Below are 17,415 nucleotides of genomic sequence, written 5' to 3' on the forward strand. Positions count from 1 at the left end.
ATATTTATATTGCTCATTTCTTTACCTCCTTCAGGCCTCTGTTGTCACATTATCAGGAAGGCCTCTCCTGACCACTTCATTTAAATAACAAACCCCCTGCCACCAGAACTGTCTCATCCCTTGTTCTAGCTTTTTTCTTTGTTGTTTCTCCATATAACTTATCACCATCTGACGTACTATATATTTTACTTGTTTGTTGAGAAGGGGTAAGGAGGAACCAGGTTATGAAGGCCTTGCAAGTTATGCTTAAAATTGGAGTTTATTCTAAGAGCAGTGATACATCGGTTCGGCCACAGTTTGGGTTTCTTTTTACCTTTTTTGAGATACGATTCACAGACCATAAAATTCATTCTTTTAAAGTATACTATTCAGTGGGTTTTAGTATAGTCACAAGGTTGTACAATTATCACCACTATCTGATTCCAGAACTTTTTCAACGTTTATTTATTTTTGGGACAGAGAGAGACAGAGCACGAACGGGGGAGGGGCAGAGAGAGAGGGAGACACAGAATCGGAAACAGGCTCCAGGCTCCAAGCCATTAGCCCAGAGCCCGACGCGGGGCTCGAACTCACGGACCGCGAGATCGTGACCTGGCTGAAGTCGGACGCTTAGCCGACTGCGCCACCCAGGCGCCCCGAACTTTTTCATCACCAAAATAAAACCTGTACCCACTGGCAATCACTGCCCATTTCCCACTCCCCGCAGCCATAGGGAAACACTAATCTACTTTACGTCTCTAATTTGCCTATTCTGGACATTCCATATGAATGGGACCGTGTAATATGTGGCTTTTTATGTCTCATTTCTTTGACTTAGCGTGTTTTCAGAGTTCATCCATGTTGTCACACCTATCAGAATTTTCTTATTACGGCTGAGAAATATTTCATTATGTGGATATATCACATTTTGTTTCTCCATTCGTCCGTTGGTGGACATTTGGGTTCTTTCTACTCGTAACTTGATCTCAATCGGTAATTTTTGCATGCTTCCTCTTAGCCAGATCCTTTGTCCTAGTCTCTTTCCACAAAATAATACTGGTTGGGGACAAAGCATAAATAGAGCTAATGGCAATGACTCACTCAGGTTTTCAAGAGTAAGTAATATGACCTTGTGGCAAGAACTCTCCAAGTGTCCAAATAGTCAGGGGCTTGGAGAATGCAGGATCCACCATCCAGCCACCTTGAAACAGGATTTTAATAAGTCCTGCTAACAGGTGATTCAAACCAGCAAAACAGTTTTTGTCTTTCATGGCTTCCAACAGCCTCCCCAAACCATCCCTTGAAGAGACACTAAGATCTCTTTTATTAGCAGCATATTGACCTATAAGGATTTTTCCAATACTGTCTTAGGGCAAAAGGAAATCATTACAGTATCTAAATAGGTGAACAAGTTAATCAAGTTTTGAGTTTTAAAGATCTCTCTGGCTGCTTTCTGGAACATGGGCTGGAGAGAGCAAGCTGTTAGAAAGCTGTTTACAGTAGTCCTGGTATGAGCTGATGGCCTAGACCAGGGAAGTGCGATGGAGGCAGAGAGGAGGAGGATTTAGGAGCTTTGGGGTAACTTAGGCAACTTGGTGAATGATAGTTACCATTTACTGCGCTGGGGTGAAACTATAAATGAAAAAGATGGGTGGGGAGTGAGGTGGGAAGGTGAGAGCATGAGGTTAATTTTGAACATGCTGAGTTTGAATTAACTGGGTTGATAACAAGTACACTGTTCTATATATGGGTATGAGCAGGAAATTTGGTCGTTAGTAGCTCATGAGTAGTAACTGAAGCAACTCGAAAGGGATCAGTTAGGGAGAATGTAGAGTAAGAAGAGAAGAGATAGGGCTGCAAGCATTGCTAATTTTTAAAAATGTTTTTCCAATGTTTATTTTTGAGAGAGAGAGAGCGCGAGCGCGCGCACACACTCACGCGAGCGGGGGAGGGGCAGAAAGCGAGGGAGACACAGAATCCGAAGTAGGTTCCAGGCTCAGAGCTATCAGCACAGAGCCCAAAGCGGAGCTCGAACTCATGAACCATGAGAACCTGAGCCGAAATGAGACGCTTAACTGACTGAGCCACTCAGGTGCCGCAGGATTGCTAATATTTAATGATTAGGAAGAAGAACCGCTGCCAAGAAATCTGAGCCACCAGCCAAAGAAGTAGGAGGACAACTAAGAGAATAAAATAGGGGAGGACCAAAAGAGGAGAGTGCTCCGGGAGGGAGTGAGGACTAAAAAGGTTTCATTGAATTTAGCAACATGGGATAAAGACCAGAAGAAGAGACAGCTATTTCAAGAAGTTGACGATGAAAGGAAGGAACATGAGTTAGAGTAGATGGAAGGGATCATGCAGGTAGGGACGTGTCCAGTTTTCTAACATGGTGGCATTTCACTGGCAACAGCACCAACTTAGGTTGACTGTCACTTGACACTGAGAGCATGGCTGGACCTCCCTGCTGGCTCTGAGCTTAGACCCCCCAATGACACATGCTTCTGTTTTCCTTGCCACAGGGTAAAGGATGAGCAAGGTGGGGCACCAGCATTAAACCAGCTCTTCTGCTTCCACAACAGGAGGTTCTGGGGGAAGACAAGCTGAAGGAGATACTCAAGGAGCGGGAGCTTAAAGTTTATTGGGGAACAGCAACCACAGGCAAGCCACACGTGGCTTACTTCGTGCCTATGTCTAAGATTGCAGACTTCCTGAAAGCAGGATGTGAGGTAAGAAGTAAGGTTATAAATCAAGGAGTTCCCTGGGGAATGGCCAAGAAAGAGATTTAACAAGGGCAGGGGAAAGAGGGGTGTTTGGAGGGACTTGGACAGAATCACATTTTGGCGGTCCCTCATCTGTTATGACCAGGTAACGATTCTGTTTGCGGACCTTCACGCTTACCTGGATAACATGAAAGCCCCATGGGAACTTCTAGAACTCCGAACCAGCTACTATGAGAATGTGATCAAGGCAATGCTGGAGAGCATTGGTGTGCCCTTGGAGAAGCTCAGGTTCGTCAAAGGCACTGATTACCAGCTCAGCAAGTAAGTTCTGGATCATCCACCCTCCTTGTGGCTCTCATGCTTCTAGCTAATTACAGGTCCTGTGGAGTCCAGGCACTCTGTAAATTTGGATTAGCAGTGCTTTGGCCCTACCAATTAAAAGCCATTAAAAAATTTATACTCTTTGTCCTCTTAACTCATCCATCAAAAATGTACTGACTTGTGAAGGCCTGTGTACTATCCATTTTGCTGGAGATACAAATGTAACCAAAGCAAAGTCCTTGGCCTTGCTGGGCTCCCAGCATATGGAGGAGTGATGAATTGATAAACAATTCAGCCTCTCTTTTTCCTTCCAGCCTCCAGCCTCAGCAAATAATGATAAAATAAATGTGAAAGAAAAATATTTCACTTGTTTCTCACCTCCCCAACAATTTTTACTGCTTCATACGTTTATCAATTTTATTCATACTTGTAATATTAGCAAAGATACAATTTTTCTGTCCTAATATTTTTAACTTAAGTAATTTCCTAAGTCATTTCTCCCTGCCGCCTCATAATCTCCATATTTTTTTTTAATTTTTAAAACCTCAATTAAACTATGTATCACTCTACTGGTCACTTTTGCATGTGAACCCTTAGAACAACTTTTTTTTTTTTTTTTTTTTAATTTTTTTAATGTTTATTTATTTTTGAGAGAGAGACACAGAGTGTGAGCAGGGGAGGGGCAGAGAGAGAGGGAGGCATAGAATCCAAAGCAGGCTCCAGGCTCGAAGCTGTCAGCACAGAGCCTGACGTGGGGCTCGAATTCATGAACCGTGAGATCATGACCTGAGCCGAAGTCGGGCACTTAACCAACTGAGCCACCCAGGCACCCCAGAACAACTTTTTAAGGTAAGCATTGGTATGTCCTATTTCACAGATAAGGAAACACATGCAGATTTAACTTTCTCAAGTTTATACTTTCAGTAAGTAGAAGAGCCAGGATGTGAGCGCAGATCTCTTGCTTACAAGTTCATTTCTCTTTTTACTTCATTGATCATAATTTTCTTTATCCTTCCTCACTTTGAACATTTAAAGTTTCAAATAAGGCACATAACACTCTAACGTACACAGATGTTTGAATCCACAGTTTCAGTAGAGCGCCTGAGATTCCGTTTATATTTACATTTATTCTACAGATATTTATGAAGCACTTATTAGATGGGAAGCCCTGTTCTGGGTCCTGGGTGTACAGAAGTAAACTAAAACAAAAACCCCTATCTTAACGGGCCTTACGTTTAAGCAAGGGGATACAGCCAAAGACAACACATGAACGAGTAACGTATATATAGTGTGTCAGATGGTGATAGGTGCTGCAAAGCAGGTGAGTGGGGGAGAGAAAGTTCTTGGGGAGTGGGGGGTTTCTGTTTGAATAGAGTGGTTAGAGAAGACTTCTATGATAAGAAGATACTAGACCAAGACCTGAAGAAGGTGAGGGAAGGAGTCATGCAAACACTTATTGAGTTCTTACTATATGCCAGACTCTGTTCTAGGTACCGGGATCATAACAGTGAAGGATTCAGGCAAGGTTTTTATTCTAGAATTGAACAGAATTTGGGGTAGGAGGAGATGGGATAAATAAATAAAGCTACCTTGCTTCAAAGTCACTTGATCTTTTTGTATATACAAAAGTGACTTCAAAGAAAGATGGCTTTGTAAGTGTGCACTTTGATGCACTCCCTCTGTTCCAGACAACGGCAATGATAAAAACATTAAAAAAAAAAAACAAAAAACAAAGGACATAGCCAGGTTCAAAAACAAGCCAAATATCTCTGTGGTAAGAGACACAGAATTGAAATGCAAATTGGTGAGTTGGGCTGAAGTTACAGGTTTGCTGGGCTCCAGGCAGGAAGCTGGCAGTGGGGACAAACCAGGCTTACTGCTTAAAGCCAAAGCATAAAGGAATGCTTTTCCCCTTTTCCTATTCCCATCCCTACCTATCAAGGAGAGTAGAGCCAGGGAATGGGGGCACTATTAGTCACCTGCCTGGGTCTTTAGGGACTTTTATCAAACTTCAGGCCTATGGAGATTAGAATATAAGCATACCAAGAATTAAACCAAGCTGCCCACCATTTTTGAGTGTTCTATCTGTGATATTAACAAAACGACATAGATCTAACATGCTAAGGAATAACATCCATTTTTAAAAAGGAAATTATAAAACAGAGGCAGAAATGAAAATGAATGTATAGAAATAAAAAGAATCATTTAGAAATCTTAGAAATGTAAAAATTAGTCATTAATGCCAAACCAAAACAAAAAACCCCACAGGGGCACCTGACTGGCTCAGGCAGAAGAGCAGGTGACTCTTTATTTTGGGGTCATGAGTTGAAGCCCCATGTTGGATGTTGAGATTGTAAATAAATAAACTTTAAAAAAGCAAAAAAGCCCCACAAACCAGCCTTCAATAGAAGGCATCAACTCTAGACTGAATAAAGTTGAAGAGAAAACTAGAGATTCGCCTAGAATACAGCCTAGAGAGATGGACAGAAAAACTGTAAGAGTGTTTGAGATGTGGATAAGGACTTTTGTTTCCAGCAGTCTGTCACACTAGGTACTCTGACCAGCCTTACTGCTGAAATCAACTAAAAAATGCTGGATAAAATATTTTTTTACATTTCCTGAATGCTTCAGATCAGTAGATTGAAAAATTAGTCAAGAATACTCAGTGGCCAGAAACCAAACAAAAGTGGGAATATAAAGATCCTGTATTTCAGGGGTACCTGGCTGGCTCAGCCCATGGAGCATGCAACCCTTGGTCTCAGGGTTGTGAATTCGATCTCCATTTTGGGTGTAGAATTACTTAAAAATAAAACCTTGGGGCGCCTGGGTGGCTTGGTCGGTTAAGCGTCCGACTTCGGCTCAGGTCATGATCTCACGGTCCGTGGGTTCGAGCCCCGCGTCGGGCTCTGTGCTGACAGCTCAGAGCCTGGAGCCTGTTTCAGATTCTGTGTCTCCCTCTCTCTGTGACCCTCCCCCGTTCATGCTCTGTCTCTCTCTGTCTCAAAAATAAATAAACGTTAAAAAAAAAATTTTTTTTTTTAATTTAAAAAAATAAATAAATAAAATCTTAAAAAAAAAAAAAAAAGACACTGTATTTCAATTAATCTAAGATGCCCTTAAAAAACTGCTGGGGCACCTCAGTGGCTCAGTCGGTTAAGCGTCCGACTCTTGGTTTCAGCTTAGGTCATGATCTCACAGTTTGTGAGTTCAAGCCCCACACCTGGCTCCACGAAGGCAGTGCTGAGCCTGCTTGGGATTCCCTCTCTTCTCTGTCTTTCTCCACCCTTCCCTGCTTGCTCTGTCTCTCAAAGTAAATAAGTAGACTTCAAAAAAAATTTTTTTAGTACTGCTAATTAATCTATATCATGCTAGTGTTTATTTTTATTTGTTTATTTATTTATTTTAAGAGAGAGAGAAAGACTGCGTGCTCACAGGTAAGTGGGAGAGAGGGACAGAAGGGGAGAGAGAAAGAGAATCCTAAGCAGGCTCCAATGCAGAGCCCGATGTGGGGCTCGATCCCACAACCCTGGGATCATGACCTGAGCCAAACTCAAGGGTCAGATACCAAACCAACTAAGCCACCCAGGTGTCCCTCTAGATGAGTCTTAAAACCTAGCATGTTAGGGGTGCCTGGGTGCCTCAGTTGTTTGAGCATCTGACCCTTGATTTCAGCTCAGGTCAGGATCTCACGGTTTATGAGTTAGAGCCCTGCATTGGGCTCCGTGCTGAAAGTGCAGAGCCTGCTTGGGATTCTGTCTGTCCCTGTCGCTCTGCCCCTCCCCTGCTCACATGCTCTGAATGAATGAATGAGTGAGTGAGTGAGTGAGTGAGTGAGTGAATGAATGAAAAATAAATAAGATAAGATTCTGAAGGAAACCAATTTACAGCTTAAAAAATCTATGCCTACCTGAACTACCATTCAAGTGTAGGAGTAAAATACTTGAAAATATTTATCTGAAAAAAGTTATTTTCATGTCTTTTTTGGCCATTTTTGTTTCCTTGTCTGTGAAGTATCTTTGCAAGTAGCCCATTTTCCTTTCTTTTTTTTAGGAGTTCCTTATGAATTCCTGACAAATCCTTTGCATTCCTAGCAAATCCTTTGTCATTTATATAACATGAGGATAGAGTAATAACCACTGGAACAGAATAGAGAATTCTGAAATAGATACTCATAAACATGGAAACTTAATTTATGACAGAGCTGGCATTGCAGATCAGCAGAGAAAGAATATACTTTTTTTTTTTTTTAATTTTTTTTTCAACGTTTATTTATTTTGGGGACAGAGAGAGACAGAGCATGAACGGGGGAAGGGCAGAGAGAGAGGGAGACACAGAATCAGAAACAGGCTCCAGGCTCTGAGCCATCAGCCCAGAGCCCGACGCGGGGCTCGAACTCACAGACCACGAGATCGTGACCTGGCTGAAGTCGGACGCTTAACCGACCAAGCCACCCAGGCGCCCCAAGAATATACTTTTTAAGAAAAAATGGTGCAAGACAATTAGTTACCCATATGGGGAAAAAATTGATCCCTCCATTCCAAGAGGATTAGAGATTTAACTGTAAAGGCCAAACTATAAAACATAAAAAGACTGTACATATGTAAGACTATCTTATAATCTCAGGGCAAGGAAGATTCAACAAAAACACCAAAAGCACAAATCACAGGAAAAGATAAATGAATTCCAATTAAAATTAAGACCTTCAGGGGCTCCTGGGTAGCTCAGTGGGTTGGGTGTCTGAATCTTGATTTCAGTTCAGGTCATGATCTCACAGTTCATGAGATTGAATCCCACATCGGGCTCTGTGGTTACAGCGTGGAGCCTGCTTGGGATTCTCTCCCTCTCTGCCTCTCTCTCTCTCTCTCAAATAAATAAACTTAAAAAAAAATAGAGTGATATTTTGAATAAGAGGATGGACCACTACATTTTAGGAGCTACCAGGCCGCCATGCTCTCTTGGAATGGGAGAGTGAATTAATGTGCTTTAGGATCATAGTGAGGCCTTGGCCCAGTTTCACAGCTGTCCCCTCTTCCTTTCCTCTTCAGAGAGTACACACTCGATGTGTACAGACTCTCCTCCGTGGTCACACAACATGATGCCAAGAAAGCCGGGGCTGAGGTGGTAAAGCAGGTGGAACACCCTTTGCTGAGTGGTCTGCTGTATCCTGGACTGCAGGTACTCCAGGGAGGGAGTCGCCCAGTGACCTTTTCTGCTCTGTTTCCAACTATTGGTCATAAACCTCTCTCTCAGCCTCCATTAAGTCCATGTACTTGCCGTTCCTTGGCTGTGCTGTGGGCCTTCCTTCCTGTCTCCCTCCCCTCCCCTTTCTTGCAAGCCTTTGACTTCTCAGCTGTAGATCCTCCCCATCTGTCCTTCAAAACGCTACTTATCTCACACATCTTTTTTTTTTTTTTTTTTTTTTTAGTTTACAAATCAGTTTATTTACAGATTTTTTATGATTTTCTTTTTCTTTTAAGTAAATGAGTTCTACATGCAATGTGGGGCTTAAACTCACAACCCTGAGATCCAGAGCCACACGCTCCACCAACTGAGCCAGCCAGGTGCCCCCAGATGTTATATTTTCTTAAAGTACATTTCAGCCAACAAATCTATTTACACAGGTATCCATGGGAATTCATACCAGTTATTTACAGATCGTACTTACAAACCACACCCTAAGTCTTCTGTACAGAGTTACACTGGATGTGACTATTGACTGAAAATGGCCTGATGACCAGGCTGTTTACACATATGTAGTAAATGGGTTTGTTTTTTCATGTCTGCACAGTACAGGACACACACAGAGACCAGACCTCCCAGAGAACGCTTTGCAATGTCACACATCTTCTCTGTGTTAATCATAATCACTTTAGTGAAGAAAATTTCAGAGTGAGGTGCAAAAATAAATTTCAGGCATGGTCCTATTTTCCGTTAAACAAAGAACATCATATTTCATGTGTGTGTACATTATATTTGTATGAACAAGGAGAAAGATGACAAAATTCAAAAAAAAATTTTTTAAATAATTAAAATTGGGGCACCTGGGCGGCTCAGTCGGTTGAGCGCCTGACTCTTGGTTTCTGCTCAGGTTATGATCCCAGGATTGTGGGATCGAGCCCTGTGTTAGGCTCTTGCGCTGAGCGTGGAGCCGCCTTAAGACACTCTCTGTCTCCCTCTGCCCCTCTCCCCTGCTCATGCGCTCTCTTTCTAAAAAATAAAATAATAATTTAAATTTTTAGGTTTCAGTCACATTGGCTATCTTTCACATATATTTCAGTGCTCACAAGCCACATGTAGCTAGTGGCTAACCTACTGGACAACACAGATAGAGAATATATTCATCATTCCAAAATATTCTACTAGACAGTGCTGTTGTAGATTATTCCTGCTTGCTCACCTTTCTCTTCCTCTCCTTCTTCCTCATCCCTCCATTCAATCAGACATGAAATTTTATCAATTCTGCTTCTTAAAATCTCTTAGGTTTGTTCTTGTTCTACATTCCCACGGACTTGGTTCAGCATTGTTTCTTACCTGGACTCTCATAGCAGCCTTCTAGCTATTTTCTTTGTTCTAATCCAAAGGCCTCCACTCAGTGCTCTGTCTGCCCTCTTACTGGTATGGTCTTTCTACGGTGTGGGCCGGGATGATGCTAGCACCCTAGCATGACATTTAGGGTCCCTACTTCTCTGATGCCATCATTAACCACTTCCTGCATCCGTTGAAGTTTGTGCTTTTGCAGACCGAATCACTCATAATTTCCCTAGACATTTCACACCTCTGTGCCCTCTGACATCTGTTTCCGCTGCATGGTGAAAAACATCTATGTATTCTTCAAAACCAAGCTCAGCCCACAGTCTGATTCCAGGAAGCCTTCACTGCCACCTGTCTGACCAGCTAGAGATCAGCCTTTCTTTCTTTGTGTTAGCACTGTTCCATGAATGAACATCAGGGTAGCCCTTCGCATACTGTACTCAAGTTATCTGTTTAACATGTCTCTCTTTCCAACTGTTTAATTGGCTTATTAAAGGCAGAGTCTGGGTCCGCTTCAACTCTGCGTCCACTGGGCTGGTTCTAGGCCTGGCATGTAGTGACAATACCTGTTTGTTTAACAGTTTAATAGTGCCCTTTTCTCCTGATCTCTCACAGCACTTTATTCTTATGCCATTATCTGACATTTGTCACAGGCTGCCTTGCTCACTATATCTTTGACACGACCATATTGTGTCTTCTCCTTCTTCCCTCCCTTCCCCACTGGATTGTGAGCTTCTTAAAGGCAGAAGCTCTTCTTTTTTTCCCCCATGACATCCACATGGAGTACTATTCACCGCAGGCATTCAGCAAATATTTCTCCCGCTCTTGAGGCCAACAGGGAGGCTGGATGCTGCTTATTTGCTTCCTAGCTTTACTTTCTGAAAAAAACCTAATGAATTTCAAGCTTCTGATTTCTCAGATCCATATAGAAGAAATACAGTAGGAGTTTGTGCTCATGTGTTTTTTTTTTTCCCCCCACAGGCCTTAGATGAAGAGTATTTGAAAGTAGATGCCCAGTTTGGAGGTGTTGATCAGAGAAAGATTTTCACCTTTGCAGAAAAGGTTGGTGTCCTCTTTTCTTTTTTTTCTTTTGTGCCTCAGAGGTGTGCAGTTACAGTTTACTGAATATCCCAGTCCCACCACTCATAACTACAGAGAAAGAACGTTGTCCATTATCACACAGTTAACGACTGAGCAGAAATTAGCACTCAGACCTGGCTGGCTCAGTAAGTGGAGCATGCAACTCTTGGTCTTGGGGTTGTGAGTTTGATCCCCACGTTGGATGCAGAGATTACTTAAAAAGAAAAATATTTTTTTAAAAATAAAAACCTGTGTAGGGGCACCTGGGTGGCTCAGTCAGTTAAGCATCCAGCTTTGGCTCAGGTCATGATCTCACGGTTCATGAGTTCAAGCCCCGCATCAGGGTCTCTGCTAGCAGCACGGAGCCCCCTTCAGGTCCTCTGTCCCTCTCTCTCTCTGCCCCTCCCCCTACTCACACTCGCTCTCTCTCTCAAAAATAAATAATAAAACATTTAAAAAAGGGGAAAAAAAAGCCCATGCTCTGGCTGCCACCAGGAAACTGCCCCCAGACCTGTTGGATTTGCTTCTTCCCTAGTAGCGCAGTTTCTAGGGAAAGGTACCACCAGGCAGAACTACTGATCTTTCTCAGAGCATTCAGTCTGTATTGCTGTGAATCTTACATAAACCACTCATCTGAGTTGAGGTTTAGCAGGGTTTAAAGGAAGAAATAAGAGCAAACCCTTTAGTTCTTTTTGGGGAAAGAACGTAAGTTGGAAAGGACTATTGAGAAATGGTTGGTATTTTTGAAAGCTGCTCAAAACCTCATCTTGGCAAGGGCATGGAGAAAACACTGTTAGTGGAAATGTAAATTCCTGAAGGGTAGTTTGCCTTAATAATTATACAAATTAATGTTAAGGAAATAATTTTATTTTATTTCTTTATTCTTTTTAAGTTTATTTATTTTGAGAAAGAGAGTGTGTGAGCAGGAGAAGGACAGAGAGAGAGGGAGAGAGAGACAATCCCAAGCAGGCTCCGCTTGAACTCACGAACCATGAAATCATGACCTGAGCCGAAACCAAGAATTATATGCTTAACCAGCTGAGCCACCCAGGCACCCCAAGGAAATAATTTTAAAAGTGCAATTTGGGTTATATATTAAAGTACTTACCACATTATCAATTTAAAGGAAAAATCTAGATATAAGAGTGCTTGGCTGGTTCAGTCAGTAGAATGTGCAACTCTTGATCTCAGGGTTGTAAGTTTGAGCCCCATGTTGGGTGTAGAGACTACTTAAAAATAAAATCTGGGGTGCCTAGGTGGCTTAGTCAGTTGAATGCCCAGCTCAGTTTTGGCTCAGGTCATGATCCCAGGGTCATGGGATTGAGCCCCACGTTGGGCTCCATACTGAGCGTGGAACCTGCCTAAGATTCTCCCTCTCTTGGCCTCCTGGGTGGCTCATTCAGTTAAGCATCCAACTTGGGTTCAGGTCATGATCTCACGGTTTGTGAGTTTGAGCCCCGCATCAAGCTCTGCACTGACATTGTGGAACCTGCTTGGGATTCTCTGTCTCCATCTCTCTCTGCCCCTTCCCCACTTGTGTACGCATGCTCTCTCTGTCTCTCTCTCAAGATAAATAAACTTAAAAAAAAAAACAAGATTCTCTCTCCCTCTGCCCCTCTCCCTCGCACACACTCTCTCAAAGTTTTTTTAAATATCTTTTTAAAAAAAACTAGAAATAAATTCCTATCCAATGACAAGTGATTGGTTAAATATGTTATGATAACTCCTTGTAATGGAATATTGTATAGTGTATTTAAAATGGTTTTTGGATGTCTTTTTTATTAAGTTTTTAATTTTATTTCCAGTGTAGTTAACATGCAGTGTTATATTAGTTTCAGGTGCACAGTATACTGATTCACCAGTTCTATAGATGACTCAGTGCATTCCCCCAGGCCCCCACCCACCTCCCCTCTGGTAACCATCAGTTCTGTATAGTTAGGGGTGTTCTAGGTTTGACTCTCCACCCCCCCACACACCTTTTTTTTCCTTTGCTCATTTGTTTTGTTTCTTAAATTCCACATATGGGTTGGGGCACCTGGGTGGCTCAGTCCAGTTAAGCGGTCGACTTCAGCTCAGGTCATGATCTCGCAGTTTGTGAGTTCAAGCCCCACGTTCGGCTCTGTGCTGACAGCTCAGAGCCTAGAGCCTGCTTTGGATTCTGTGTCTCCTTTCTGCCCCTCCCCCATTTGGGCTCTGTCTCTTGTCTCTCTCTCTCAAAACTAAATAAACATTAAAAAAAAATTTTTTTTAAATAAAAAATTCCACATGTATGTGAAGTCATATGGTATTTATCTTTCTCTGACCGGCTTATGGTTTTGGGGTGTATTTAATGAATGGGGAATGCTTACAATGTCAATTTTTTAATTAGGTATTTCACATTATTCTATTTTATCTCCTCTGTTAAGTTTTTGGTTGAACCTACTTTTATTATTCTAGCAGAGATGTGACCTGTGGCTTGTTTTTTGTGTGACTCACAAGTTCTTAGAAAGGTTTTTATATTTTTTAAGGGCTGCACAAAACATGAAGAAGAATATGCAGTAGAGGGGCACCTGGGTGGCTCAGTCTGTTAAGTGTCTGACTTTGGCTCAGGTCATGATCTCGTGATTCATGAGTTTACCCCCTGTGTTGGGCTCTGTGCTGACAGCTCAGAGCCTGGAGCCTGTTTTGGATTCTGTGTCTCCTTTTCTCTCTGCCCCTCCTCCCCTTCAAAAATAAACATTAAAAATTTTTTTCTTTTAAATAAATAAAAAGAATATGCAGTAGAGTCCCAAAGTCTAAAACATTTATTTTTTGGTTCTTTACGGAGGAGTTTTGCTCATCCTTACTCTAGAGATTACAACATGTGTCTGTATAGTTTATTACAGTTTAAATTAGGTATTTTAACCACTTCTCAACAATGTAAGAACCTGCAATTTAACTCCTTCCTGCCCTTTGTGCTATTGTCATATATTTCGCTTTTACATATGTCTTAAATCCGAAAGACTTCATTATAACTCCTTTTCAAGCAGTCAGTTTTCAGGTATACTCATCCCTACTTACCCTTCCTGGTATTCGTGACTCCTTCCTGCACTTCTATACCTCTGTGCTTCCTTCTGGGGTCATTTTCCTTCGGCCTGCAGAGCCCCCACCTTGGATTTGGTGTTGGTAGTGCAGGTCGTCAGTAATGAATTCCTTCAGCTTTCTTTTGTCTGAAAACATCCTTCTTCTGTTTTCACTGGATATCAAATTCTAGGTTGGCAGTTATTTTTCTTTTAGCCCTTTAAAGAGTCATCCCATTGTCTCTGGCTGCCTTAGTTTCCATTGAGAAGTCACCTGTAAGTATTACTGTTGCTCTTTTAGAGATAATAACTGCTTTTCTCTGGCTGCTTTTAGGGTTTTCTCTGTCTCTGATTTTCAGCAATTTGACAATGATGTCTTTTGGCTATAGTTTTCTTGATATTTATCCTACTTGGATTTTGCTGAGGTTCCCGAGTCTGTTTTCAGAAATTTGAGGCAATTGTCCCCTACTATGTCCTTAAATATTGCTTCGGTCTTATTCTCTGTCTCCTGCCCTGGGACCCTAATTCTACATAGGGTAGACCTCTTGACTATGTTCTACGTGTCTTTTTAAAAAAATATTTATTTGGGGGAGAGCGCAAGTGAGGGAGGGGCAAGGAGAGGGGGCAGAGCATCTGAAGCGGGCTCTGCACTGACAGGCTGACAGCAGCGAGCCCAATATGGGGCTCGAACTCCTGAACTGCAAGAACTTGACCTGAGCCAAAATTGGATGCTCAACCCACTGAGCCATCCAGGTGCCCCTCCCATGTGTCTCTTATATTCTGTTCTGTTGTTTTCTTTTTTTTTTGTCCCTTCTGTGCTTTAGTTTGGTTATTCTCTATTGACTTTTCTTCAAGCTTATCAATCCTGTCTTCTGTTAAATCCATCCAATATTGTACTGTGCCATTTTAGAACTTCCATTTGGTTCTTTTTTTATAGATTCTAGCTCCCTTTTACAAAATTCTCTTTTATCCAGTTTGTCCATCTTTTCCTGTTTCCTTTCACACACCAATCATAGTTATTTTGACATCCTGATCTGTTTATTCCAGTGTCTGGATTGTTCCTGGGTCTGCTTTTATTTCTCTTAATTATCAATCATTTTTTCTCTTCTTCCCCATTTCTAATACTTTTTTTATTGTATCAAAGATATCGTAGATATGTGGTAGAGACTCTGGATTATGCTTATAGGGTGCAGTGTTTTCTGTAGGCTGTTAAATTACTGACTTAACACCTTGATCCTGTCTGGGGCAGGTTTTAGGCTTTGTCAGAGCAGGTTTGTTTCAGGGCATCTGGGTGGCTCAGTCAAAGCGTCTGACTTCAGCTCAGGTCATGATCTCACAGTTCATGAGTTCAAGCCCCAAATGGGGCTGGCTCTGTGCTGACAGCTCAGAACCGAGAGCCTCCTTTAGATTCTGTGTGTGTGTCTCTCTCTCTGCCTCTCCCCTTTTCATGCTCTGTCTTCTTTCAAAAATAAATAAACATTCAAAAATTTTTTTTAATTCTTAAAAAGAAAAGATTATGTGTCTCCCTCTCTTCTCTGCTCCTCCCCTGCTTGTGCACGTTCTCTCCCTCACCCTCTCTCTTTCTCTCTCAAAAATGAATAAACATTAAAAAAAAAAAAAAAAAAGAACAAGTCTGTTTCAGTTTGCCCTTCTACAATGTGGGTCTTATTCCTAGGATACAGCCTTTCTGGGATCTCAAACTCAAATCTCAGGGTGTTCACAAAGACCTCTCCACTTGGAGTGGACCTAAGCTTCAACCTCTGTCTCCCCAGCACTGTGCAGCCTCTGAAGTCTGTGCGCAGATCGCCAGCCTCCCAGCACCTGTTCTCTGATAGGCTTCCTGGCATCTCCGTATGCACACACCGCTATGAGTCAGCTAATAAATGAGTGGGGAATTTTGACTTCGATTTGGGGGTGGGGGGCTCACTTCTCTCTAGAACCTTTCCTCGGTCCTAGCCTCCTGGCAGCCCAGGACTCCAGTGTCTGTCTCTCCTTCATCAGACTCTCTTTCTCTCACCTCGTTTGGGGAAAATGCCCTCAAGGAGAAAGCCAGGGTGAGTGTGGGGTCACCTTTGCTTTCCCTTCTCTCAAAATTCATAGTCCTACACCTGTTGCTGTCAAATGCCTGCAAATGGTCATTTTATATATTTCCAGCTTTTATAGTTGTTTATGGTGGTAGGGTAAATCCAATAGCTTCACAACATAATACTAGTAGAAAAACAGTAGGGAAAACTTTGTTTATGTTATTGTATACACCATCGAAAGGTTGTATATCCAATGCAATGGATTATTAGCCACAAAAAAGAATGAAATCTTGCCATTTGCAATGATGTGGATGGAGCTAGAGAGTATTATGCTAAGCAAAATCAGTTACTCAGAGAAAGACGAATACCATATGATTTCACTCATATGTGGAATTTTAAGAAACAAAACAAATGAGCAAAGGAGAAAAAGAGAGAGAGGCAAACCAAGAAACAGACTCCTAACTATAGAGAACAAACTGATGGTTACCAGAGAGGAGGTGGGTGGGGGGAGCAAGTTAGGTAGGTGAAGGGGATTGAGGAGGGCACTTGGGATGAGCACAGGGTGTTGTATAGAAGTGCGGAATCACTATATTGTACACCTGAAACTAATATACTGTATGTCAACTGCAATTTAAATAAAAACTTTTTTAAAAAAGAAAAAAAGTCTACTCAGTAGGAAAAGAGATTGGAAGGACTATATCAAACTATTAAGTTGCTTGCCAAGTTAGATGGGATCAGGACACTGAGGAGGAGTTTATACTAACATTTGCTTTGTGTGTTTCTTTCTAACCCCTCAGTACCTCCCTGCACTTGGTTACTCAAAACGGGTCCATCTGATGAATCCTATGGTTCCAGGATTAACTGGCAGCAAAATGAGCTCCTCAGAAGAGGTAGGTTTGCCAACTCTGACTTGAGTTTAGAAATCTTCAGCAAGAGAGATGCCTGGGTGGCTCAGTTGGTTGGACATCTGACTTTTGATTTCAGCTCAGGTCATCATCTCACAGTTCTTGGGATTGAGCCCCACATTGGGCTCTGCACTGGCAGTGTGGAGCCTGCTTGGGATTCTCCCTCTCTCTCTTCTCTCTCTCTCTCTCTCTCTCTCTCTCTCTGCCCTGCCCCTGCTGGTGCATGTGCACTCTCTCCCTCTTAAACTTTAAAAGAAAGAAATCTTGGGGCGCCTGGGTGGCGCAGTCGGTTAAGTGTCCGACTTCAACCAGGTCACGATCTCGCGGTCCGTGAGTTCGAGCCCCGCGTCAGGCTCTGGGCTGATGGCTCGGAGCCTGGAGCCTGTTTCCGATTCTGTGTCTCCCTCTCTCTCTGCCCCTCCCCCGTTCATGCTCTGTCTCTCTCTGTCCCAAAAATAAAATAAAACTTTGAAAAAAAAATTAAAAAAAAAAAGAAAGAAATCTTCAGCAAGAGATGGAGATATTGAAGACTCAAAAGAACAGTTACCTGGCTAACTTGAATTCTTATAGATTTGAATTCCAAGGAATCTGAGGTTCATCCCATTAATTCCAGTGGTTCTTGAGTATTGAAGGACCCAGAAGCAGTCCTGATAGGATCCAATCATAATCTTAACAATTTTACTGCTGTGATATTGTGTGATAAAGCACACAAGCAAAAGTAATGTTTTCGTTCATCGACTGTGGTAAATCTCAGCCTTACTAATGAGGTTAATGAGGCGAGGGTTACATTTCACCAAATAGCATCTTGATTCTTAGA

The 17,415-nt window shown here is 42.2% G+C and overlaps 2 protein-coding genes across 8 annotated transcripts in view; one reads left to right on the forward strand and one right to left on the reverse strand.

Annotated features, from left to right (window-relative positions):
* Positions 1 to 9,786, reverse strand: part of S100PBP (S100P binding protein) — a 46,388-nt gene extending 36,602 nt beyond the window's left edge. For 2 of the 6 annotated variants that reach the window (XR_007155097.1, XM_047872999.1), the window contains exon 1: positions 9,552 to 9,786. The gene's annotated coding sequence lies outside the window, so the exon portion shown is untranslated. Of the gene's footprint in view, positions 1 to 9,417; positions 9,442 to 9,551 lie in introns of those variants that run through there. The other 4 variants (XM_047872995.1, XM_047872987.1, XM_047872998.1 and 1 more) reach the window with 4 other exon arrangements.
* YARS1 (tyrosyl-tRNA synthetase 1) overlaps positions 1 to 17,415 on the forward strand; it is a 29,343-nt gene that overhangs the window by 911 nt on the left and 11,017 nt on the right. Inside the window, exons 2-6 of one of the 2 annotated variants that reach the window (XM_047872985.1) lie at positions 2,559 to 2,705; positions 2,845 to 3,020; positions 8,066 to 8,195; positions 10,533 to 10,613; positions 16,491 to 16,583. In XM_047872985.1, the coding sequence (XP_047728941.1) occupies positions 2,559 to 2,705; positions 2,845 to 3,020; positions 8,066 to 8,195; positions 10,533 to 10,613; positions 16,491 to 16,583 (627 nt within the window). Of the gene's footprint in view, positions 1 to 2,498; positions 2,706 to 2,844; positions 3,021 to 8,065; positions 8,196 to 10,532; positions 10,614 to 16,490; positions 16,584 to 17,415 lie in introns of both variants that reach the window. The other variant, XM_047872986.1, reaches the window with a different exon arrangement.

The sequence above is a fragment of the Prionailurus viverrinus genome, chromosome C1, assembly GCF_022837055.1.
Source record: "Prionailurus viverrinus isolate Anna chromosome C1, UM_Priviv_1.0, whole genome shotgun sequence".
Taxonomy (NCBI): Eukaryota; Metazoa; Chordata; class Mammalia; order Carnivora; family Felidae; genus Prionailurus; species Prionailurus viverrinus.